The sequence below is a fragment of the Schistocerca piceifrons genome, chromosome 2 (assembly GCF_021461385.2).
Source record: "Schistocerca piceifrons isolate TAMUIC-IGC-003096 chromosome 2, iqSchPice1.1, whole genome shotgun sequence".
NCBI classification, from domain to species: domain Eukaryota; kingdom Metazoa; phylum Arthropoda; class Insecta; order Orthoptera; family Acrididae; genus Schistocerca; species Schistocerca piceifrons.
In genome coordinates, this window is record NC_060139.1 from 649,970,275 (window position 1) to 649,995,324 (window position 25,050).

Here is a 25,050-nt window from a genome sequence, read left to right on the forward strand (position 1 = left end):
TGGTAAACAGTCCATTTTAACACGGGTAATGTATCACGAAGCAAATACCGTCCGCACTGGCGGAATGTTACACGATACCACATACTTATACGTTTGTGACTATTACAGCGCCATCTGTCACAAAGCGAAAAAAGTGGTCCAACTAAAACATTCAAATTTCTTTACGTACTACATGAATATGTAATAAAAAATGGGGGTTCCTTTTTTAAAAAAATGCAGTTGGTATCCATTTGACCTATGGCAGCACCATCTGGTTTCCCCTTTCAAGCTAGACGAGTTTTGTTCTTTGTAGTTTTTTTGTTTGATGCTTATTTCATGAGCTATTTGGCCCGGTCACTATTAATGGACCAGCTTGTACAGCTTCCCATACTCTTAGTTTGAGAAATGGACAACAGAGTATAAATGCATTTACTTCGCAAACAAACAATTCACTTTTGGAAAACATTGCTAGTACTGACGATATCACCATATGTCCCAGGACAACGAGGTGTAGGATGATGAGGTTATATGGAAAGATATAAAGCATGTACAACATGCAGGTGACACAAACATAAGAACTGAGATGTTTGTGATAGTAAACTAACATTAATGACTAAAGCTGACTGCAAAAGTTTAAACAATAAGGATCCTTGGTGGGCAGTACAAAGATAAAAACATTGTTTCTAGTGAAGTAAAAGGTCTGTGGTCATATTAACTAGAAAATATCTTTCTGAACGTGGCTTGTGTGAATAGAGATTGCAAATGTAAGCACATGTAAACAGCAAGGAAAACACAATAACAATCTCTTTCTGATCAGTATGCTGAAGTTTTGTAATTGCGATTTGGTTTTCATATGGAAGGACTGTCGAGTCGTTTTTCAAATAAGTTAAATTTTTATTTCAGATTAGTTTTGAACTATCGATCTATGGACATCATCTTATAAAATCAGACAACACTGGGTTACCAAATAATTGAGGTATAATTTGATAAAACAACAATTTTCACTAGTAGTTTATTTTTATTGAATGATGCTGGAAAACTCAAAAACAACTTTTCAGGAGTTCTTATAGATGTATTTATACAGTATGGTACTACACACCAATTGTAACCAATTTTCTGAAATGTAAATTAGAAAACACATCACTGTGAATTAGCATTATAACCATAGGAGCAACGAGACAGCCAGGATGTCACTTGGAAGGGGCATTTTTACGGGCTTTCAAATTACTTGAATTTCATTTCCGTTATTAGAAAAGAATACTGAAACTCGAGAGGAAGAAAAGCTTGTTAAGAGCAAAAATGACATAATTAATGATTTAAGACAATTTCCAGAATACAGTCAAATACCCTATTTGCTGAACATGTCCAAACAATTTTCAGGTTTTTTTTGGTGAGGGACCTGACTGCCTGCTTCACAACTTAGGCTACTTGGATTCTCCCATCCAATATTAACCCATCGGTGGATGCGCCTGTGGCAGTTAGCTGCAAGATTTAGTTTTCTGTTAGTATTACAATTAGTGTTACAGTTGTGTCCACGTCCAGGTAAGTATTTGTTATTCTCAACAGATGTCACCACTTAGTACATCTGCGCAATTCATGCTTTCGGCAGTTTGACTGCTATTATTGTTTGAAACGTGAGTGTTGCGTTTGCAACGTGTTTGCCGCTATGCGCCTTGTGATGTAAGTATTTTCTATATTTGTGTTTTTCTTTCGCCTCAAGGCAACCTTTCTTTTGTATTAGTATATAATGAATATTCGAATCGAATCGAAGTTCCCATATGCAATTTTCATTACTTTTTACGATCTTGGATATTGATTTGCTGAAATATATTACTTTTAGAAAAACACGTGTTTCGTAATGTCTCATAAAAGCATGAAAATCGAGAAAAATTTGGCATTTGATAAGCAGCATCCAACTGTATGTCCTGAAGAGAAAGTACTGCAAGAATTGTCAGAAGAAGAATTACAAGGATTGTCAGATTCATGTGAATCTGAGATGGAAGAAGAAGTTATTGAAGAAGAAAACCACAGTAGTGACCGCGAACAATAAACAGAGGAAAGAGATGACCAGTTGATTGAAGAGGGGAGACAACAAACAGATGATTACTGATTCTATGCAGTGAAAGATAAATAAACTATTTGGAAAAGTGAACTGCTTCCTTCTTCTTCTAAAACCAAGGCCAAGATCATTCTAATAGTTCAGCCAGGTTCAAAAGCAAGTGCTGAAATTATGGAAAAAGAAATTGATACATTTTACCTATTTATTATTGATGGGATGATTGACAACATTGTGAAAAATACAAACCGATACATCCAGAATAGTAAAAGAGCTGAAGTTCAATATTCAAGAGAATGAGACTGCAGACACACCACAAAACGATAGATAAAGGCTCTTTTAGGTGCATTATATCTAACAGGTATAAAGAAAAGAAGACACATGAATTGCTGTTAACTGCGGGATGGAGATGATACAGGAATAATTATTTTACAAGCTCTATTTGGAAAAGTGAACTGCTTCCTTCTTCTTCTAAAACCAAGGCCAAGATCATTCTAATAGTTCAGCCAGGTTCAAAAGCAAGTGCTGAAATTATGGAAAAAGAAATTGATACATTTTACCTATTTATTATTGATGGGATGATTGACAACATTGTGAAAAATACAAACCGATACATCCAGAATAGTAAAAGAGCTGAAGTTCAATATTCAAGAGAATGAGACTGCAGACACACCACAAAACGATAGATAAAGGCTTTCGCTTTCTGCTTCGAACTCTTAGGTTCGACGACCTGAGTACCCGGAATGAAAGAAAGCAAGTGACAAACTAGCACCTATTCAGGACTTCCATCAAGAGTTTGTCAACAACTGCCTTGTTCACTAAAATGTCAGCGAGCTTTTCACTACTGACGAGATGTTGCATCTTTTCAGAGGACACTGTGGATTTGTACAGAACATCCCTAATAAGCCTGCAAAATATGGGACCAAGATTTATGCCTTGTGTGATGCCAAAACATTTTACACCCTGAATTTTGAAATTTACTGTGGCAAGCAGATGCCAGGGCCCTAGCTGAAGTCTAACAAGCCTGATGACACTGTGCAAAGATTAGTACCACCAACTGAAAAAACAAACAGCAATCTTATGACTGACAATTACTACAGTAACTTCCCGCTCGCTGAAAATCTCAAAGGTTTGACTCTCTTGAGAACCATGAATAAATATAAGAAGAAAATACCTCAAGAATTCCAAGCAAATAAAAGCCAAGGAGTCCAGTCATGTCCCTTCGGTTTTCAAGACAATTTTTGTATGGTCTCAACTGTTCCTAAAAAGAAGAAAGCTGAGATTTTTTTTATCAACAATGCATAGCACAAATGAAATAGATCAAGAGACTAAGAAATCGAGAGTGAATTTGGACTACAATCCTACCAGAGGAGGACTAGACACTGTAGATAACATGTGCTCATCCTACAGTACTTCCAGAATAATGCCATGGTGGCCACTTGCACTTTTCTACAGACATCTAGATTTTGCTGGGATAAATGCAAACATTATTTTCAAATTCAACAATCCTCATAACAATGAAAGAAGACGAATTTTTTTTTAAAGATCTTGCTCTGGACCTAATGGAAGAACATTTGAATCAACGAGCATTACTGGAGACACTTCCCAAGGATATTCAGGCCCTCTTGACCAAGTATAGGCATGAAGAAGAGAAGACCAAGAAGCCAACAAAACTGGACTTTGCTACATATGTGGCAGGCATAAAAACAACAGAACCAAAGCAGTGTGTATAAAATGCAAGAAAAATGTATGCAAGAAACAGTGTCATAGATAAAAAATGTGAGCAATGTGAAAGTGAGTTGCAGATGGAAGGTGACCAGTTTATTCACAATCATAAACAGGAGTGGGGATTTATGAATGCTCCATTTCATAATGTGTCCCCTTGTTACTTTCTTTTCATGTGAATCAGTGCAATTAAGTGATATAATTAAAAGAACCATGAAGGCAATAAATTACAATGACAATAAAAGACAATTGTGACAGCAACAAATAAATAGAAGATTACTTTTGTAGAGCCATGTAATGTTATGTTATGTTTTCTCCAACAACATGTAACTGGCAATTATATACAGATTATTTTTTTTAGGTTAAAAATGTAATAATAACTGTGGCGTAAAAGCCGCAACACGCCCACTCATGGAAGTATGAAAGGCGCACCCAGCGGAGGGTTAAATTAAACCAGTCATCAATCACAAATTGTTTTGAACATCACAATGCTTTACTAATAGTGCTCCTGTTGTATGTGGTAAGCTGTTGCATTCATCTGACCTTTGAGCTAATTTACCCAGGTAATTATTGTGGAGATGGGTGGGAGTGGGGTGGGGTATGGAGCGGGGGCAGCCAACAGTTTAACGTGGATTCTGAACCACGGTGATGCTCCACATTTGTCACATCAGCACCCATCACCAGGGTGAAAGAAGTGGTAAATGACAAATAAAAGTCATAGGACTTACTGGGGACAGAATCCAGAGATTTTTTCGTCTCCTCCTGTTTTTTCCTCACTATCCTCTTAGTTCTAACTCCACTACCCATTCCACCTCCTTTATCTTCGTACTTACTTCTCGTTCTGTCCTATTATTTCTGGAATTAAGCTGCTACAGTCCTTATCAATGAACCTCCAATACTCGGAAGCCTCTTCACTTCACCTCCCTTTGTCCTTAACAACCAAATCCCTCTCATCCTGGGGTGTGCTGACTTGCCCCTCATTTCTAACCTCTAAGGATATTGTTTTGTGTTTTCAAGTGCACCTTTAAGCAGTTCTTCAATTTTGCCTCCTCAAGTTAGAATTTTCACAGTGAATTTTCATCCTGATAAAAAGAACCACAGTAATAATGAAAATGCAATGAAACTGTTTCTATGGCATTCTGCCAATGGCACATTACAACATATCTTCGATTATAAAATTACACACCCGATTCAAGTAACATTTATGTATGTCTCAAGCATTAACACAAAAATTAATGTATGTCTCAATTGTTAAAACAAAAATTACTAACCGTATCTTTGCTAACCTCCCCGTTAAGTGGCAAGGGCTGCTGCTGTAATTGTGACTGCTGTGGTCTGTGAGTAAGAGGAAGAGGGCGGCGGTAACTGTCAGCACTTAAATCAACACTTCCCTCTGCTACAACACTGGGCACTGGCTGTTGGTGCTGGTGCGATGGGGGAACGCCAGCTCCTGGAGACCCTGCGACTGGAACACCAACCCCAGCTGCAGCTGCTGAAGCTAATGCAGCACGGTTCATTTCTTGGTTCACCAATAGCTGTAAACTGAAGAGGGGTCCAGTAGCACCTGCAGCACCTACACCAACACCCACACCAGGCTGGCCATGACCATGACCTGATTTAGCCCAAGCACCACCAACATGTGCATGTTGTGGCATAGGGCCTGGACCAGCCCCTCGAGGATAGTACCCAGGAGGGCCTTGGGCTCCAGTCGCTGGTCCTGCAAAAGTAAAGAACTGTGGTATCACAACTATTATGCATAAAGAAAATGATTTTCAAAATAAATCCACAATTAAGTGAACGAAGAGAAAATTTCTACTTGTCAATGTAAAAGGGTTACATGCAAACACAAAATAAAAAAAGTCTTGTTTTCAAATCAAGACGTAGAAGTGAGTTTATGATATAATCATGGAACCTACATTGGGAAGATACAACACAATAAAGTACTGTAAGAAATTTCAGTTTGAACACTATACACCAGTAAGCATCTAAAATTAAATGGCATATGTAAGTTAGCTGAACTACTCTTGAAAGGTGATACAGTACAATCCCACTTTTACGTTCCCGGAATTAATGTTATGCCACTGTTTACAACATTTTTTGTTGCTCCTGTGAAATTTCTTATGTCCACAATGTAAATTCACACCCAATTTTGCATTAACAGATTTATAATTTTCCCACAATTTACACATTGCGAAAAAATGACAGAAAATTATGCTGGCCATATGTTGGCCATCAAGCAGTGTTTACAAACATTACGTAGTTAACTTTTTGACACCAGGGCACTATCCTCAGTGGCAGGTAAACATGGAAAAGTTGGAATAATTCATGCCATATATCTCCTGCCGCTGCCATGCTCAACTCAGCGTGGTGGCTGATGAGAGCAACTAGGTTCGTTCGAATTCAAGATATCATGACCAATCACAACCATTTCCAAACTCACTCTGGTGTGCATCACAGTTTCGTGATTGTTGTGTTCGTTGTGACACCTCTATCAAACCATATTTAGTGTGTTTTGGCATCTGATCACTTGTAGCACTAGTTGTGGGGGGGGGGTCTTTCGTTAACACTTCCACTAGTTGGCACTATCATTCACTTTGCATAGCTCACGTTTTTAGTTTAAACGCAGCACCAATCATGTATTTTTTCATGCCGAGCAATAAGTGTTTCGAGAATTTATTTTCACTGTCAAGTGCATTATTTATGTATGTATTTTTTGTGATGTGAGTGTGAGTGTGAGTGTGTGTGTGTGTGTGTGTGTGTGTGTGTGTGTGTGTGTGTGTGTGTAACTGAGGAGGCAAAGTACCTAAAGAAAATTCTCAAAACGCGTTGTGCAAGACATGAAAAAATACGTAACTGGTGCAGGGTTTCATTATTTAAATAATGAATGACAGCTGCAGACTTTCCAAAAACATTGATTACGATGTACGAGATCGAGTCAAACATTTCTACTTCCCAGACAGATAACAGCTCCAGTTACATCAGTAGTTTGTATTGGATAATGAATCTTTATTAGATAATAAATAAGTCTCTGACAAGTATTTTGATGCATATTATGTAAATATTCCATACAGGAAGTGCGAAAATGCATGGGGTATCCAATATGTAACTATTACAGCTTAAAATGTTGCTTCCCACACTTTATACTATTTTTTGAAGTCCCTTGAAAATTGTAAAAGTGGGGTTTCACTGCATCCAGAATCACAGGAATGTTTTCCATTACTTCTTTTATTCTCTTGCCTACTGTCCCGTTTTGCTGTGCTCTTGATCTGGTTGATATACAACAAAGTAGGTAACTGGATAGATAACAAAATCTACTGACCAAACAGCAACACACATATGAAGGTACTTAAATTTGCAAGCTTGTTTTGAGCCAATGGCTGCTACTTCTGGCAGAAAGATTGAAGGGGAAGGATGGCATGAGGAGATAAAGACTTATTGTTGGGAACTGCTCTGGACAAGATTTAAAAACCTGAGAGCTTACAGTTGGAAGGCAGGCTAATTTGCACGACAGAGATTACTGACAATACATCATGCATGAGTTAATAAGAGCAGAAAACTAAGTGCACTGTATATGGTAGAGTTGGGAAGAGAGTGGAGGGGGGCAGGAGGCAGCGCAAGAGAAGATGGACATGTCAGAAAATAAAAATATATAGAAAACTAAAAGAGAGTGAAGAAAGGAATAGTTACTGAGAAGAAATGCTAAGACTGAAGAAATTAAAATATATTAAGGCAGATGGGTGGCGAGAACCAAGGACATGTTGCAACACCAGTTCCCACCTGCAGAGATTTGAGAAACTGGTGTCTGGGGGAAGAATCCAGATGGCACGTGTGGTGAAACAGGCACCGAGGTCATGACTGTCATGTGGTAGAGCATGTTCTGCAAAAGGATATTTTCTGTTGCCAGTATACACTCACTGTCTTTGCCCATTCATTGTAACTGATAACATGGTGATAGACACCCCAATGTAAAAAGCCAATTAGAGATTACATAACAGCCAATACCCCTCATATATTGTTTCACAGAGGGCTCCCCAAACTTGGCTAGTTATAAGACTAGTGTACGTGGCGATAGAAGGATGCATAGGACAAGTCTTATTGGGGGGGGGGGGGGGGGACAGTCACAAGTGTAGGAGCCATATGGTAGGGAAATGGGTGCAGAGGGAGCATAGGGTCTGACAATGATATTACAGAGACTGGGAGGGCAACGAAAAGCTGTTCCAGGTGTGGTGGGCCAAATATTGGACAGAACGGACCTCAGTATTTTGCAACGACAAACATTAATTCATCCTAGTCACATTTCTCTTTTAGGTCAATTTACTTCGCCCAATGTTTTTGAGGGAGTAGATTGCATCTTTTAAAGATCATACTTGAGCATCTGTTAAGGTTTCTACAGCAATAATAACTCTTCACTGTACATTAATAAACATTTCCAGCAAAACAAATTCTTTAGATGTAAGGAATATAGGTTAAACTCTTTACGGTACCAAATCAAGTAAGCTGGGTAAATGGTACCACAATTCCTACTTCGAATGACCCTTTCTTTTAGGGGCAAGTGCAAACTGATTTGTTGTTATTTTGCAATCAAGGCCCCTACTTGCAAATTTTTTCATCCAGTTAATCCAGAAGACTTTTATAGTAGTCAAGAGTTCCATAATTTAAATAATGAAAATTGCACCAGTTATTTATTTTTTTTTTTTAAATGGTTTGCACAATGTGTTTCAAGGATTTATTCTCATTTTCAAGTGCATTTTTGCATTTGTTTGTTTGAAATTGTACATTACTTTCATTGCCTGTCTAGGCACTAGCAAACTTAAGATGCAGGCTTTCCTGAATCATCTAATATGATTAATGAAATTAAGCCAACAGTTTCATTTTAGCCTTTACTCAGTAATCAATGAGAAGAATCTCTCCTGCATCCTAGTAAACATTAACCATGTGCTTTCCCATCAGATTTCTCAGGCCACTGAATTCCACTGAGTACAATGATTGCAACTTCATTTCTGCGCTAAGTGCTGGATGCACTTAAAAATGATAAATTTTATGCATTTAGGTCTGATGACAGCCGAGTCGTTTTGCACCTGTTTCTTCTCATTCTGTGATGATTAAAATGTAGTATAAATATTTATTCCTGCTCTGGATTAAAAAATTTATGCCACTCACTCACAGACTTTAAGAGCTGCTACTCTGCTCAGACATGAAATTAGGAAAGGTCTTGTTGCTATTCTATGGTAAAATAAAATATGTTCAATTGGTGCATGAGCAACACAAAACCTGGGAGCTGTTAGATGCACCCTTTAAGTAAGTGTGTCACATCACAAGGAAATTTTGCAGGAGACAGTAGTGAATCACCAGTTTCAGCAATGGATTTGGTGCTTGCTCTAAAGATGCCTGCTGGTAGTCTGACGTGACAGTTGTCACTGCCTTAAATTCTTAGATACGAAGGCCACATTGCTACAGGGTTATTACAAATGATTGAAGCGATTTCACAGGTCTACAATAACTTTATTATTTGAGATATTTTCATAATGCTTTGCACACACATACAAAAACTCAAAAAGTTTTTTTAGGCATTCACAAATGTTCGATATGTGCCCCTTTAGTGGTTCGGCAGACATCAAGCCGATAATCAAGTTCCTCCCACACTCGGCGCAGCATGTCCCCATCAATCAGTTCGAAAGCATCGTTGATGCGAGCTCGCAGTTCTAGCACGTTTCTTGGTAGAGGAGGTTTAAACACTGAATCTTTCACATAAAACCACAGAAAGAAATCGCATGGGGTTAAGTCGGGAGAGCGTGGAGGCCATGACATGAATTGCTGATCATGATCTCCATCACGACCGATCCATCGGTTCTCCAATCTCCTGTTTAAGAAACGCCAAACATCATGATGGAAGTGCGGTGGAGCACCATCCTGTTGAAAGATGAAGTCGGCACTGTCGGTCTCCAGTTGTGGCATGAGCCAATTTTCCAGCATGTCCAGATACACGTGTCCTGTAACGTGTTTTTCGCAGAAGAAAAAGGGGTCGTAAACTTTAAACCGTGAGACTGCACAAAACACGTTAATTTTTGGTGAATTGCGAATTTGCTGCACGAATGCGTGAGGATTCTCTACCGCCCAGATTCGCACATTGTGTCTGTTCACTTCACCATTAAGAAAAAATGTTGCTTCATCACTGAAAACAAGTTTCGCACTGAACGCATCCTCTTCCATGAGCTGTTGCAACCGCGCCGAAAATTCAAAGCGTTTGACTTTGTCATCGGGTATCAGGGCTTGTAGCAATTGTAAACGGTAAGGCTTCTGGTTTAGCCTTTTCCGTAAGATTTTCCAAACCGTCGGCTGTGGTACGTTTAGCTCCCTGCTTGCTTTATTCGTCGACTTCCGTGGGCTACGCGTGAAACTTGCCCGCATGCGTTCAACCGTTTCTTCGCTCACTGCAGGCCGACCCGTTGATTTCCCCCTTACAGAGGCATCCAGAAGCTTTAAACTGCGCATACCATCGCCGAATGGAGTTAGCAGTTGGTGGATCTTTGTTGAACTTCGTCCTAAAGTGTCGTTGCACTGTTATGACTGACTGATGTGAGTGCATTTCAAGCACGATATACGTTTTCTCGGCTCCTGTCGCCATTTTGTCTCACTGCGCTCTCGAGCGCTCTGGCGGCAGAAACCTGAAGTGCGGCTTCAGCCGAACAAAACTTTATGAGTTTTTCTACGTATCTGTAGTGTGTCGTGACCATATGTCAATGAATGGAGCTACAGTGAATTTATGAAATCGCTTCAATCATTTGTAATAGCCCTGTACATTTATTGTACAACACCAGCCCAACTGTGATCAAACAAAAGTCCACAAACCTGCTTGTATACCAAGCCCTATTGCATTTTTCAGAGCCGTTAATGCTCATAATTTCAGGTTTCTTAAGCGAGGATAAATTTCTCATCGAATACATAGCCAAGGAATCTTCTCAATTCTCTGAACCTTGGTCTGCCAGTTACAACTTCAAAGATAAAAATCATTATGGGCTCGAATGTCAGAGAAGATGATTGTGCCTGGAGCACTATTTTCTCCTCAGACCAAATTTAGTTAAAAGCTTAAGTAAGTTTGAATTTGGGATAGATGATGAAGGAAACACGTCATACCGGAATCATGGGGTTAAAGGGAACAAATTATGAGGAAATCGGTTTGCCCATCCTACAGATGTCAAGCCGGGAATAGCCCCTGGAGGGGAAGGACAATGAAACTGCTTCTATCCGAGAATCAGAAAAACCAAGAGACAGAAGCAGGTAAAAGTGGGATAGGGATGAAAGGCTGAATTATGCACAATTTGCTCTGCTCAGACAACAGTTGGAAGCTGCCGGGATATATTACGTGATTGGATATGCACCCTTTGCATTCAACCGGTGTTTCCTCACCTGCCATTAACCCACTCAAACTAGCAAAGCAGATTTAAAAGGTTGGAGGGGCAGGAGCCATCCCAGAACACTGAGCAAATGCAGCCATTGGCCCAATGGGTCAAAGCAGGTGATGAGGCACCCCTCCAGTCCCTCAAGTGGCTGAAGAGACCAATTAGCCCTACCTCACAAGCAGGGAAATGTAACACCACACATGCTAGTTTGGCATTGTCTGCTAGTACCAGAGGCAGTGTGTCAGCAAGGTAAAGGTTTCATGGTAAGATGGCCAAATTACAGCAGTCCAGAAGGATGTGGGCCACTGCCAAACAGGCACAACACAGACAGGGGGATTGATCCTCATGTCGTCAGATGTGGCCATGATTCAGTTAACTGTGGTTAATGTGAAGCCAACAGCAAAGCATGAAGGGAAGACCACTACATGGCCATGCACCCCTTTACTGTTTGGGGTTTGTTCGGAGGAACGACGACACAGTAATCCGTGTTCCAAGCATCCAACAACTGATGATGTACAGTTGACTAAAGGTCTGGTTACAGTCCTCTATTTCCAAAGTCGACATCCTGGTAGCCAACTTGAACAACTGGTCTGCATGTCCGTTCCCTTGGATGCCAATAAGAGCTGGGGTCCAGATGAAGACCGGCTATCCAACTTGATGGAATCCAGAAAGGAGGTCCTGAATAGTAACAACCAATGGGTGTCAAGGGTAGTGTGGTCAATAACCTGAGGACTACTCAAGGAATCATTGCCTTTTTAGGAATGTCTAGCTGGTGCAAGGATGAACACGAGTGAGGGTTTGAGCAGCAGCTACCAATTCTGCAAAATGCATTGAAAATGGCCAGGAAATGGGAGCAAAGAAATACAGTCTTTCAGTCCAATGGATAGGTCAAGACAGATCGTGGATGGGATGCACACCATGGGAGTGTATTTGATTGCTCCCCAATAAGAGGCGGGAGCGGAGCTCAGAGCAGAGACTCTGAGACTCTGTATGCAAACTGCGTGCGATTCCAGTCTTCGGCCTCTGTTGTAGGAGGTGAATCTGCCTACCAGGAAAAAGGATGTGGTAGTTCACATGCTCAGGAGAGCAGAGAAAGTGTACTACATAGATGAGCAGCAGTTGTTGGCATCTGATCTATTGGGGAGGCTGTTCACAGGGCTAGTCCAAAATGCACCTATTGCAAATTGGACCCCACAATCGTGTATTGGATCCAGCACCTACATATGCCGAAGGCAATGGCGAGCCATATATCGGACTCCCATAATCAAGACAGGACAGGATCAGACCTTTGTAGTGCTGTGGAAGTGCAGATCGGTTTGCGCCCCAGCTGACATTACTGATGCAATGAGTAGTGACCAGCAAGTTTGCTTAAGCTGGTGAAGATGGATAAACCATGTCAACCATGCATTGAAGACCACTCCAAAAAAGCGATAAGATTCCACAACACTGAGCAATTGGTCGTTAAGCTACAGTTCTGGTAGTGGATGGATAGTATGATGGTGACAGGTGCACAATACATGACATCTTCAGGTGACAATAATAAGCCATGGGGAGGGAGGGGGTGTTCTGTGGGAAGCATGAACTTGAACACAGAAAGTACAGTGTGGCAAGAAGTCCACACAAAAGTTGGAAACGGGTCCTAGAGACCCAACTCAGGTAGAATATGAGGATGCGGTGATGCCATGTGGTGTGATAAGCTTTCTGCAAGTCAAAGACAATAGTGATAAGGCACTGACACTGTGAAAAAGCTGCCTAATAGCCGATTCCAAGCATACCAAATTGTCACGACTATGCCCTGGGATGAAGTGAAAAGCCCCTCAGACTCAGGGTATCAACACAACCACCAGCTCACCACACGTTCGAACAACTTGCAGGGAATATTAGTGACACTTAACTGGAGGACAGCTGTCCATTGCAAGGGGGCATTCACCTGGTTTCAGTACCATGATGATCAAGCTTCCTCGCCACTGAGATACAAAATCACCCTCATTCCAGATACAGCCGAAAACAGCAAAAATGTGGTGTTGGCAATCTACTGATAAGTGTTTGAGTATTTTGCTGTGGATATGGTCTGGCTCAGGAGCCATGCCAGGGCAAAGGGCTAGGCCACTGACGAATTCCCAATCACTGAACAGAGCTTTATATGGCCCCAGCTGGTGGGTAGTAGAAGTAAGTGAATTCACTTCGCCCACTGGTCAAGTACATGAAGTGCAGGCTGGGGAATTGTGTCTACAGAGGTTTAGAATCTTTGATCATTCTGCAAAGGGAGGGTAAGTGGTCCAATGGTAACAACTTACCTGCTGAGGGCAACAGCAAAACTGAAGTCATCCCAGTCAGGTTTGTTGAGAGGTCATCCTGCATGGACATGAAGAGACCAAGCAGGCCACTTGCTGCCACCAGCTGTGAGGATACATTAATACACACTGGTTTGAAATCGAGGTGTGTGTGTGTGTGTGTGGGGGGGGGGGGGGGGGGGGGGTGTTTCTGGGTCACAGGCACCACCAGGAACAATGCCCCAAATAGTGAGACAGAACATATGTGGTCCAGTGACATGGAGGGGGGCGGGGGTTGGTGACAACCAGAATGTCCTCCTCCTTGGAGGATTTGTTCTTGTCCTCATCCTCAGGTGATTTTGACGCCTGCAAAGGCTCGTCTGCCCCAGATTCCGGGAAAGGAGGAGGAACACAAAGTCCAACAATCTGCAACCTGTGGCTCTTTCAGCCACTGGGTGGTATCCAGTTGCATATCAGCAGATTCCTGGGAAGGGAATGTTCCCAGGGCACACCCTCCTGGTAAGAGATGCTGGAAGAGGACATTGTTTCTCCAACCAGTGGTTGGGAGTGGATGCTCCGACATGTGGGGGAATCAATGGTCCCAAAGGAGGGTGTGGGGGAAGTAGTAGGAGGAGGACCCCAACCACCACTGGAGCGAATTTACTCGAGCAGCCCCAACGACCAGACGCAGGAAACACAAAGGGTACAGTTGCTATGAGAGGATGATGTAATAAGCTGAATTATATGTAATAGTCAGTGTATAGGATGAAAAAAATAGCAATATGAGTGTTTGCCGGAAGATTTTTAGGGAGAACATGAGGAAGCTAGCTAAAGCTGAATGGCCTGTTGGGAATCTGAGCTGCTGTCTTCCGGAATAAGATTCCAGTATCTTCCTACTGCACCACTTCACTCGATCTGAACTAATACAATACTTCTCCCAAATATGAAATCAGTATTTTGACCATTGCACCACAAAGCCTGGTGATTCAATTTATGAACTTCTATGCTTTCAATCTATATCAACAATCTGTCAGATACGATCACCAACACTGTAAGACTGTTCACTGACAATGTTGTTGTTTATAGGAAAGTTTCATCGCAGGACAAGTGTAAAGAATTTTAGAGACTTTGTGTAATGAATGGCAGCTCTCCTTAAATGAATGTGGATAAATGCGATAAAATGCCTATAACAAAGAGAAAGAATGGATTTCATCTTGTGGTGTTATGTGGAAGACCTCGTATATGTGCCTGTTTACTGAAAACAGTTCACCTAAAAAAATCCCCAATAGGAAAATTTTTCTGAGAATCTAAATTGCAAAAGGCCATAAGCTCGCCAAAATTGAAAATGTTTCTAAAAGACACATGTCATTGTATCTACAGCAAAGTACAGTTCTTCCAACATTCTGCAGTCTTACTTCTGCCCCCCCCCCCCCCCCACACTAGTCAGACATTCAACGCATTCAATCTTCATTCCCAACCTACAGCATGATTTCTTGTCCTCTCTCTTGCAACACATTTTCCCTCCTTTCTTCATAGAATCATTTTATGAGTATGGCTCTCAATCTATAGCCCCCCCCCCCCCCCACACACACAGTAGGTTCAGTATTTTTCTGAATACTTATCAACACAGCCTGCAAAGAGAACATTGCCAAGTGACATGCTTATTGTCTGAGATTCTGCGTTATTCCGGAAGCTTCACTGTAATGTAAGAATGGGAAAATTTATTGTTACAGACACCTCTTATCCTACAGATATGTGGAAGGGGGGCGGGAGAAGAAGAAGAGAATAAGGGGGGAAGAAGAAGAAGAAGCATTATCACCTGCCCTAGGGAATACAAGACAACTGCCACCAGGGCATGGCGATAAATCAGCAGTTTCACATCGTGTAATGGGACCAGGGAACCACCAAATTTGTTTCTCTGACATTGTGGTCCAGCACATACTAATCATTACTGTGCTAAGATGAAAAAAGAGAAACAGAAATTCAAAAACTCAAAAAACAAGAAACAGAAATTCAAAAACACAAAAAACAACATTAACAGAAAGGAAGAAGAGTTCATTAGAATGGACTTTACTGCTAAACAAAACAGACAGCACCAACACTTCCCCAGTAGGAGCTCCATAACATAATCGGCACTATTCCATTATCATGGCAGCTGGCTGATGGCATCCAAAACCAATTACTGTGTGGATACATATAAACAGTTCAGTCTGCTGAGCTTGTTTGAGACTGCAATTGCTTATTGAGTCATTAAAGCCTCAGATGATGTCTCTAGCAATGGAAGACAAAATGGTAGGCAGAGACTTATGCCTTGAACCACAGCCTAATATGCATAACACAATTATCAGCAATGACATAAACCCCAGCCTTTAAAGCCTGCAAGCCTATAAATATGAAAGAAATTTTACTTCACAACACCTGTGGAACCAGGAGCGTAAGTTAATGATACATAGTCACTTGTTTGCATTACTGAGAAGTTAAAGGTGCAGCAGTTCACATACAGTACACATTAAATTTCACTTGCTGTTACAATTTTATAAGAAATGCAACTGAAAATGAGGATTATATCCCGAAATTCTTTGGGTGCAAGGTATGGTAGATAAAAATTGTGAATGGTAGCAGGAAGATTTTTGACATTAAAAAATGAAACATTGCTTTTAGTCACAAAATATGTTGTGGTCATGCGCTTTGTTTTGAAGGCAATTTCTGTGACATCATGAGTCACACAAATAAAGAAAGAGAACAGTCTGCAGATAAGATTATCAGAGCAAACCATCATTATCTGAGAAAATTCTCAATTTCATTTGCATGAAAAATTCGAAGCACATTCTTGGTGTGTGCCATGTGCCACATCAAGCATAAAAAAACCAAGCGTGACTTTACATTTTATTCAATTCGTACAAGAGGCAAACTATACAATGTATAAACATGGAAATAGCATTGGAAGAGTTGCACTACACCTCAATTTTAGTTTTATGTGCATCAATGAATTATTAAGACAATTATGGACAGTTTGTGAAAATGCATTTTCCGACTACATTATCGAAGTTTCGACTTGCGGCAAACTTTTTTGTTGCTGAATTAAGTGTTTACATTAGGAGGATAAAATCTTATGAATATATCAAATTTTCATCTACTCCAAACAGGAATCCTGTCAGAGTTTTCCAACACAAAATAGTTTTGGTTAAATATGATGCAAAATGGTCTGCTAACACATGAAGTGTACTTCAGCGGTGGCCAGTGCAGTTTCATTATCGTTTTTTGATACGTCTACTTATTTCTAACATACAGTAACAAAAGATAAGATTTATGCTATGAGAAAACACGAACATCTGCAACTGTCAGTGACACAGTTGTCTGGTGTATACCTACTAAGCTCTCTCCTACACCAGTCTGAAAACTTGGTCTCTTAAATAGCATAAAAAGTTTTCATTTTGGAATTGTTTGAAAATCTTCTCCAAAGATTTTTGGGAAATAAGTTCAGTGGCCAAATAATGTTATTCTTGTTAAACCTGCATAAACTTCTTCAGTTTCCCTCTCGAGTCTTTATCTGGGCTACGTATATCTTTTTTGTCTTCTGATCAATATAAATTGTCATTTTTACTAAAAAAATCTCTGTAAAACTTAACCTCAATAGCACTTATTCAGTTTCAAGCATGCTACAGAGCTCACTTAAAAAAACACAGAGAACATGTTCTGCTTGTGAGAAACTTCTATAGTTTTATTCATATGAAATTGGAGAACGTTATTCGCATTGACGATCTTTGCCTGCCCTTTTATCCAAGCTCCGAACATTCTCAGGTGAGGTATACTCTCCGACTCCCTTTATTCATGTGAAACTGAAAAATGTTCTCCAAAATTCCGAGAATAGAGTACGTTCTCTCTTTTAATTATACAACTACACCTCACGTGACCCTTGTTACACAATGCATGTAACTTCTCACACAAATTATTACATGAATATATGAATTTGTATACCATATCAGATTGTCCAGAAACAATAAACATCCACTTTTGTCCTCCACAGTGAACTTGAAGTTGCTGTGTACACTGTTGGGGTGACGCATCAATTCTTATAGGTTTCTACCACATGTAACAAAACTATGGAATTATCATCTACATGTATGTAGAATAAGTCTGCTTTCAGACACTCAAATTCGAGAATCGTTTTCTCAAAGCACTCCATATGGAGATCAGTAAATCCTGAAGCTAGAGTAGGTCTCACAGTACATTAGTCTATTTGTTCATAGAACTTTGAATTTATGTGGTGGTGAGTGCATGCTGAAATAGTTTGACTATGTCTTCCAGCAGCACCTGTGTGTAGAGAAACATAACATCAAACCTAATTAGATCATTCTTATCTCGACACATTTCTTGTAGCATTTTGCAAACTCTACTGAGTTCGTTTGAATGCTGACACATACACGGGCAGATATTGGCAGTTCAGACAATAATGTCTGCTTCAGTTGACTTGCCTACAAGCTTCTCTTTGTGCAGGGATAGCACTTATCAACTAAAAGGACTGACTGCTAAATACTGTTGTTATTCTGTTAGTTTTTAGCATTACCTGATCAAAGCAAAAAGAAACCTCCAAGGCATATTACGAACAATCAAAAGTGGGACTTAATTTGCATTTTTTATTTCTTACTCCTTAAATGCAAACTTTTTCTTAGAGCAAGGTTAGTCGAAAACAAGTTCTAGGAATACTGTTTTTACAGCTGTTTCATTGGGACCTTCATCTTGATGTCAATGCTAACTTTTTGTGTGTGTTTGCTCAACAAATAAATGCATTTGGAAAGCATTCTAATTTCAGCACAAACAATATTTCATAAACTGTGATGCCGTGTGTGTAAAATTTCACACATTCCTGACTTAACCATAAAAATCACTTGGTATCTTATGAGAGGCACTCCATATTGATTTAAACTTTATTTCTTCCAATCATTGATGGTGCACCATTTGACTCATAATTATGATTACAAGTATATAGTACTTTGGTCTAACTCTGTGTATCAGGACAATCACTGGAAGTGTAATCACGCCACAGTACACACTATTTTCTATATTGTTGTTATTACGTGAGTGGATGAAGTGGGGTGTGATTATCAAGGATAGCACTAGACAATGTTGTTCCTGTGTTAAGGAGGGTGTGAACACTTGAAATTCACAGGCGATTTGTGCCATTCTTTGGAGAGAGTGCACCATCATGACAACACTCGTCTCCATGTGAGTCAGAAAAGAGGCTTGTCATTGCTGAAATGGGGCTCCAGGTACTGCCACACCTCTAACTTCACCCCTTCTGGTTACCACCTATATGGGGCTATGAAGAAACCTCTGTGCAAATATCATTTTGCAGACTTCCAGGAACTGTGAGCAACTGACCTGTGGTGGGTGCAACAGACTACAGGAAAGTGGTCTGAGGGGGTGATAGAAGTTAAAAGAGCCAAGTCAAGAGAATATGGAGAGTGGGAGAAAAATCACTTTTCCCTTAGCATCCGCAACAATACCTCATAAGGAGAGTATAGAAGTAAATGTAGAAGAGATACCTACGAATTGTTGCTTACTACATGCACTTGTACTGAACTTGTTCCAGTTTTCATTTACATGGAAGAATAAGTTTTCAAACATGCAAAAACAATCACAAAATAATAAGATGGAAAACTGTAACAAAGATAGAAATCTGTAACAATAACTGAATATTGTGAAACGTGATCTGGTGTAAATGCACTTATTAAGACTGATTTGGAATAAATAATTGACAAAAGTAATACGTAACATAAGGGGAAAGCAACCACTCACAACAGTAGATTGATGCATGGAGCACAATAACACACAACAGAAAACAGCAGTTGAGCCATTGCTGTCATGAAAATAATGTGTGTTTGGGTGGTTGCGTGTGTGTGTGTGTGTGTGTGTACTATTGCTGGAAAAAAAAGTTTGTGCTTGATATCTATTGTGAATGCTGTTTTCTGTTAATTGTTACTATGCTCAATTTCATCAATCTACTGAAGGAGAGTGAGTGATTGCCTTTACCTTCTTTTTACATATAGCTCCACCCAGAAATTTTCATTATTGTTATGAATGGTAAATTTATTCTTGTTACTATTTTGACAGTTCTTGAACGAATTATCAAGCAAAGTAACAGTCTGAAGAGTGCATTACAACTAACTGTAAGAGCATAAAACCTAAACTACCTTGGGCTGGCCATTGTCGGTGGTGATGGTGGTACTGTGCAGTAGCAGCTGGGGGAGTGTGGGCAGGAGATGGAGTAGGTGAACTTCCCAATTGTTGCTGTGGCCCACCAGGCCACTGTTGACCCCCGCCCCCACCACCTGGATATTGGGCCCCACCTGAAAGAGAAACAACTTTCTGCAGGTATACACACAACATTAACTTATTATTGCTATAACTTATCATCCTCACCCTCTCTGCAACAGGTAAAAGAAAAAGACGGTTGAAAGAAGTTCTATGACGACCATTTAAACAATGATATCACATGGAAGATGGATCCTCAGAGGCTACCAAATATTCACATATCACACGTAACAGAGTTTGACAACATGCTAATGTAATTTGTAATTACATGCTCACTTGTCCTTTGTAATGTCTTGATCCTAATAGCACTGATAATTTTTAATACACAACCTGTGGGCTTTCAAAATCATCAAGTATAAAACAACTCCTGTTCTCTCTTACTAAATCATTTGTAATTTTCTGCATTTAACCCTAGGAGCATGAACCACGGGCAAATTTTACCCATGCTACAGCAAGCTGTAAATCTGTAACATGTATTTATTTTAAATAACTGTGTTTCCAATGTAAAATTAGTCTAACATGAAATAGGGACAACACAACTAAAAATGTAATTTTTAAACATGTAGTGTGAATGTAACAATAACATTTAGCAATTTTTGGACAACGAAAGTTTGTATAACCAATACAAAAGTCTATACTTCACACAGACTGTTCTAAGTTTCTATGCACTCTTGGATCTAATAACTGAATACTACAGTTTTCTCCTTGACAGAAACTTTCAAAAATAGAAATAAAAGCACTTGCACAAATATAGATTATAATACATTGAAAACTTTCAAAAAAACTCTCTTCATTTGTGGAGAATACTGTCATTTACAGATGATATTTACCTCCTGCACACAAAATGGTTTATTCTGAATGACTCTTACACAGATGAAGACCACAGCTTCTACATATTAACTTGGTTGTTGTGATGCTGTCTCTGGCTCTCTGGTTACTTGCATTCTTCAAACATATGTAGCATCTTGCTTTCCTAGTTGGTTCCTCATTTGCAGCAATTTTGGTTGCTTCTAGTTGCTTTCCAAGGATCTTCCTCATCAAACAGCATGCAACTAGAGTCCTTTCAAGTCTGTGGATGAATGTCCCAGCCATTTGATCTATGGCATCCACTACTCCATTTGTGGAATTATAGTCTAGGTTTACATGGGTTTACTTTTCTGTGGTATCAACTTCTACTCCTGCATTGTGATGTTGTGATCACAACATCAACAGATTTTACTTTCTTTTTTTGTTTTTCCTTTGTGATGTAAGAGACAACTGTTACTGGAGGCTTCTTATAGATGGATCTTGACAGCAAACTTGGAAGAATACAGCTCTCTGCCTGCTGTCATTTTAAGTTCTTGCAGTACCTGTTTTCTGCTGGATTTGAGTGTCACAACCAATGTAAGATTGTAATCATCATACAGAATTACAACCACTTCCACAGAAGTGTACAAATTGTCAGTTATGATGTTGTAGCACGTATTCTTTATTGGCTCCATCATTCTCTTTACAATCCCAAGAGAACCTCATTCACAGGCAGGTCTACTGTCTTTACCAGCATACACTTACTTTATTATTACATATCTTTCAGTTACACTACTAAGAATTCTAACAAGTATACCATATTTTCCACATTTGTCTTTGAGAAAAACTTTGAAACGACAACAACATCTGAAAAGACATAGCATTTCATCAATTGTATTGTGAGGTCCGCTTCTCAAGTATCTCGAGAATATTGCATCCAATTCTTCAAATACTTCACGCAGCAGAGCAAATTTGTTACTTACACATCTTTCTGCCCTGGTGCCTTTATCATCAAGCGAAGAACTTTCAATAACTGATTTGTTCCTGACTTACTCATAGTTCCTCTATATATGGCTCTTCCTAACAAATCTGAACATAAATCAGATAAAGAAATATTGGTGTACAGGCAAATTCCCATTACAATTAAAATTCCCATCAAAGCACATATTTCAGAAACGCTAACAGGAGATACAAGTTTCTTCATTTGTATGGTCAACAATTTTCTGTACTATTTAATGAGTGAAAAATTTCTTGAACGATTCACATATACTTGTTTCTTTACCAGCAGTAGATATTTCCTGATGTTCATGGACTATGTTGGGAAATTCCTGCAACATACACTCTACCAGAACTTCTACTATATTTGTTTGGAACATTAACTGCATGGTTTGTCTATTCATTATCCTCTGCTTCTTCATTTGAATTCCCTTCTACTTCTGTGTGATCTGACTCAAAATCACTGAAATTTGATAATTTGTCGCCTACGAATTTCTGTGTTGTCCAAGCCTATGTAACCCATTCTAGAAAATCTACTTTAGAAGAAAGGCATTTGCTCTACTGTGACAAACTGCTAATAATAATGGTTAGAAAATGAAACTCAACAATTAGACTCTCAACAAGGCACTGTAAAACTCACATTTGAGATGCTGAGTCACATCTCCGCTATATTGTTATTTTTTATTTACAAATTTTAAAATTCTGACCATATAAACGTATAGTACAATACTTTATAATGTGAAAGACGAATAGAAAAAGGCCCATAAACACAGAAGGGTATTTGTTATGATGTTTTTAAAATGGAAAAATGCACTATAAGCATCTTGCATTGCAGTCAGTGCTAAATTTCGAGCGTCTGTAAAAGATTGCCAAATTTTTGAGATTTTGCATCTGTTTAAATTTGGCATTGTTTTTTTTTTCTTTCTTTCTAACCTGTTTTGTGTACCAAGGAGGATCAGCTCTGTTGTTTGTTAATTTACTTGATCTAAATCTCTCAACAGCTGCCGATAATATTTCTTTGAATCAAAGCCACATCTGCTCTACACTTACATTGTTACTTTGAAAAGAGTGGAGATTGTCTCTCAAGAAGTCGTCAAGTGAATTTTTATCTACTTTTCTGACTAGGTATATTTTTCATTTATTTTTGGAGGATTTGGGGGTTACAATACTCAATCTTGCTACGACAACCCTGTGTCCACTAATCCCTGAATCTACTTTGATGCTTGTTATTAGCTCAGGATTATTTGTTGCTAAGAGGTCAAGTGTGTTTTCACAACTCTTTACTATTCACTTCGGCTCAGGAATTACCGTATTTACTCGAATCTAAGCCGCACTTTTTTTCCGGTTTTTGTAATCCAAAAAACCGCCTGCGGCTTAGAATCGAGTGCAAAGTAAGCGGAAGTTCTGAAAAATGTTGGTAGGTGCCGCCACAAATGACTTCTGCCGTCGATTATATGTAGCTCTGCATAGGCATGCTTTGCAGCACAAAGATAAATACTAGCACCAAAATCTCCGCGTCAGTAAATAAATTAAAAAAAAAAAAAGGGTGGAAGACAAGCCTTCTTCTCCGCCCCGAGTTTCGACCACTGCATTTTATACATTATCCAACGAAGTAAATACAAATTCCGTATCGTTCATCTTCGAATGTAGCAGCATTTCAATGTAGTAGGAAAATCCGACTGGCAAGACTGTTTGGGATGTTTGTCAATATGGCCAACACTACGTTCTGAATTTATTCCTACCTGTGAGAAGAGATGGTTGCTAATAGGAACTTTTATGAATTGCGAATCACATACAGTATTCTCTTTGCCATAAGAATAATACGAATATAAACATTTTGCCGTGTATTCTTTCGTGTTTGCTGCTATCTCATTTAAATCCTATCTGCCGAATAAACTACGAAATTAGGGTGAGACAACAGCAAACGCGGAAGAATATACATATCATGTCATGTTTATATTCGTATTATTCTTATGCCTAATAGTGATACAGGCAAAAATGAAGCACGACAATTGACTAGATTTTTAAATCTAAGATGACTAATTTCTGTGCAGAATGTAATGTACTAAAGAGGCGTCTGCAAAGATTTTCAAACGGAGAAAAATTTTCGCTAAACTCTCGTTCAGAACATCTTCTATCAAAAGCAATATATTATTTGGTTCTTGTTGATCATTATCAAAGTAAGCAGCAGTGTAAGTAACAACAAATAGCAGTCTCTTGCCATTGTTTTGCTAATGAAACAATTCCTCTCTTTTTTAATTGTAAGCGGCGGTAGCGCGCACGAAAACAAGCCATGCCGCGAGCAGGGACAGGCCGTAAACACTCATTATCAGAATGCGACAAACAATTCATGACACAGTACAGTAATGCATTTTCAGCTTAGAGTGACGCAAACACCTATAACAAACAGAACAGCACTTACCAGATCAAAGCAAAATAAGCAATTAATTCAAACCAGACGAAGCACGTGAAAAAGGAAAGGTACACGTATATGTACGGATGGAGCGCGTGACGCATAGCAATGGCTACCTAGTAAAGCTTAACTGCTAAGCTTACGACTCGAGCCTACTGTAGCAGTATCGTCATTCATTCGACCTAAATTGTGTCTCATATTACAATGGACCAACTTTGTTTCGATTTGGAGGTGCGGCCAAAACTTTTCTCTCCCCTTGAATTTCGAGTCTCAAATTTCAGGTGCGGCTTAGATTCGGGAAAATTTTTTTTTCTTGATTTCGAGTCTAATTTTTCAGGTGCGGCTTAGATTCGAGTGCGGCTTAGATTCGAGTAAATACGGTAACTGCTGAAATAGTTTTCAGAGAATGCATTTGGAACAATTTTGGATGATGTTTTATGTGTACCTCCACATTTAAACACGTATTTTCGCCAACATACCGATGGTAAATTAAAGTCAACACCCGCTACAACTGTATGAGTCGGGTACATGTTTGAAATTCAACTCAAGTTTTCTTCAAACCTTTCAGCAATTTTATCATCTGAATTACGAGGTGGATAAAAGGATCCGAGTATTATTTTATTTATTTACAATCATCTTGTGCTGTTTATTACAACATGAAGAACTCTATTAATTTGGAATTAAAATGTTCTGTAATAGCTAGCAAAATAATCTCTGCGCTATCATTCATAAACTTTCAACACATCCTTTTAAGATGGTTCTAAGGAGAAAAAAAGATATTTCTACATGTCCAATGTACTGGGAAAAAAAGGACCTAAGAGGTCTTTCTAAATATTGAGGATGGAGATTCAGTGTATGAACAGCTGGTTGGCTCAGAATAATAATAATAATAATAATAATAATAATAATAATAATAATAATATCAAATGCTAAGTGTAAATGACTGTGGATGCAGTCATGATTCATTCTATGTAAGCAAAATACGGTATGGCTGTTTTGGAAATGTACATTTCATTTGTCGAGAAAAGTAAAGTAATTAAAATTACTGTTTTAATGCCCTGCAAACTGTCAAAGCACTTTTATGACAGCTAAGATGCACCACCGGTT

At 39.2% G+C, this 25,050-nt stretch overlaps 1 protein-coding gene across 5 annotated transcripts in view; it reads right to left on the bottom strand.

Moving 5' to 3' along the window:
* LOC124777272 (nascent polypeptide-associated complex subunit alpha, muscle-specific form) overlaps positions 1 to 25,050 on the bottom strand; it is a 105,911-nt gene that overhangs the window by 65,961 nt on the left and 14,900 nt on the right. For all 5 annotated transcript variants that reach the window (XR_007015704.1, XR_007015705.1, XM_047252604.1 and 2 more), the window contains exons 4-5: positions 19,628 to 19,783; positions 5,032 to 5,477 (exon numbers count right to left, since the gene is read on the bottom strand). Coding sequence is in view for 3 of the 5 variants with exons in the window: in XM_047252604.1 (XP_047108560.1) it covers positions 5,032 to 5,477; positions 19,628 to 19,783 (602 nt within the window). In the remaining 2 variants the exon portion in view is untranslated. The remainder of the gene's footprint in view (positions 1 to 5,031; positions 5,478 to 19,627; positions 19,784 to 25,050) is intronic.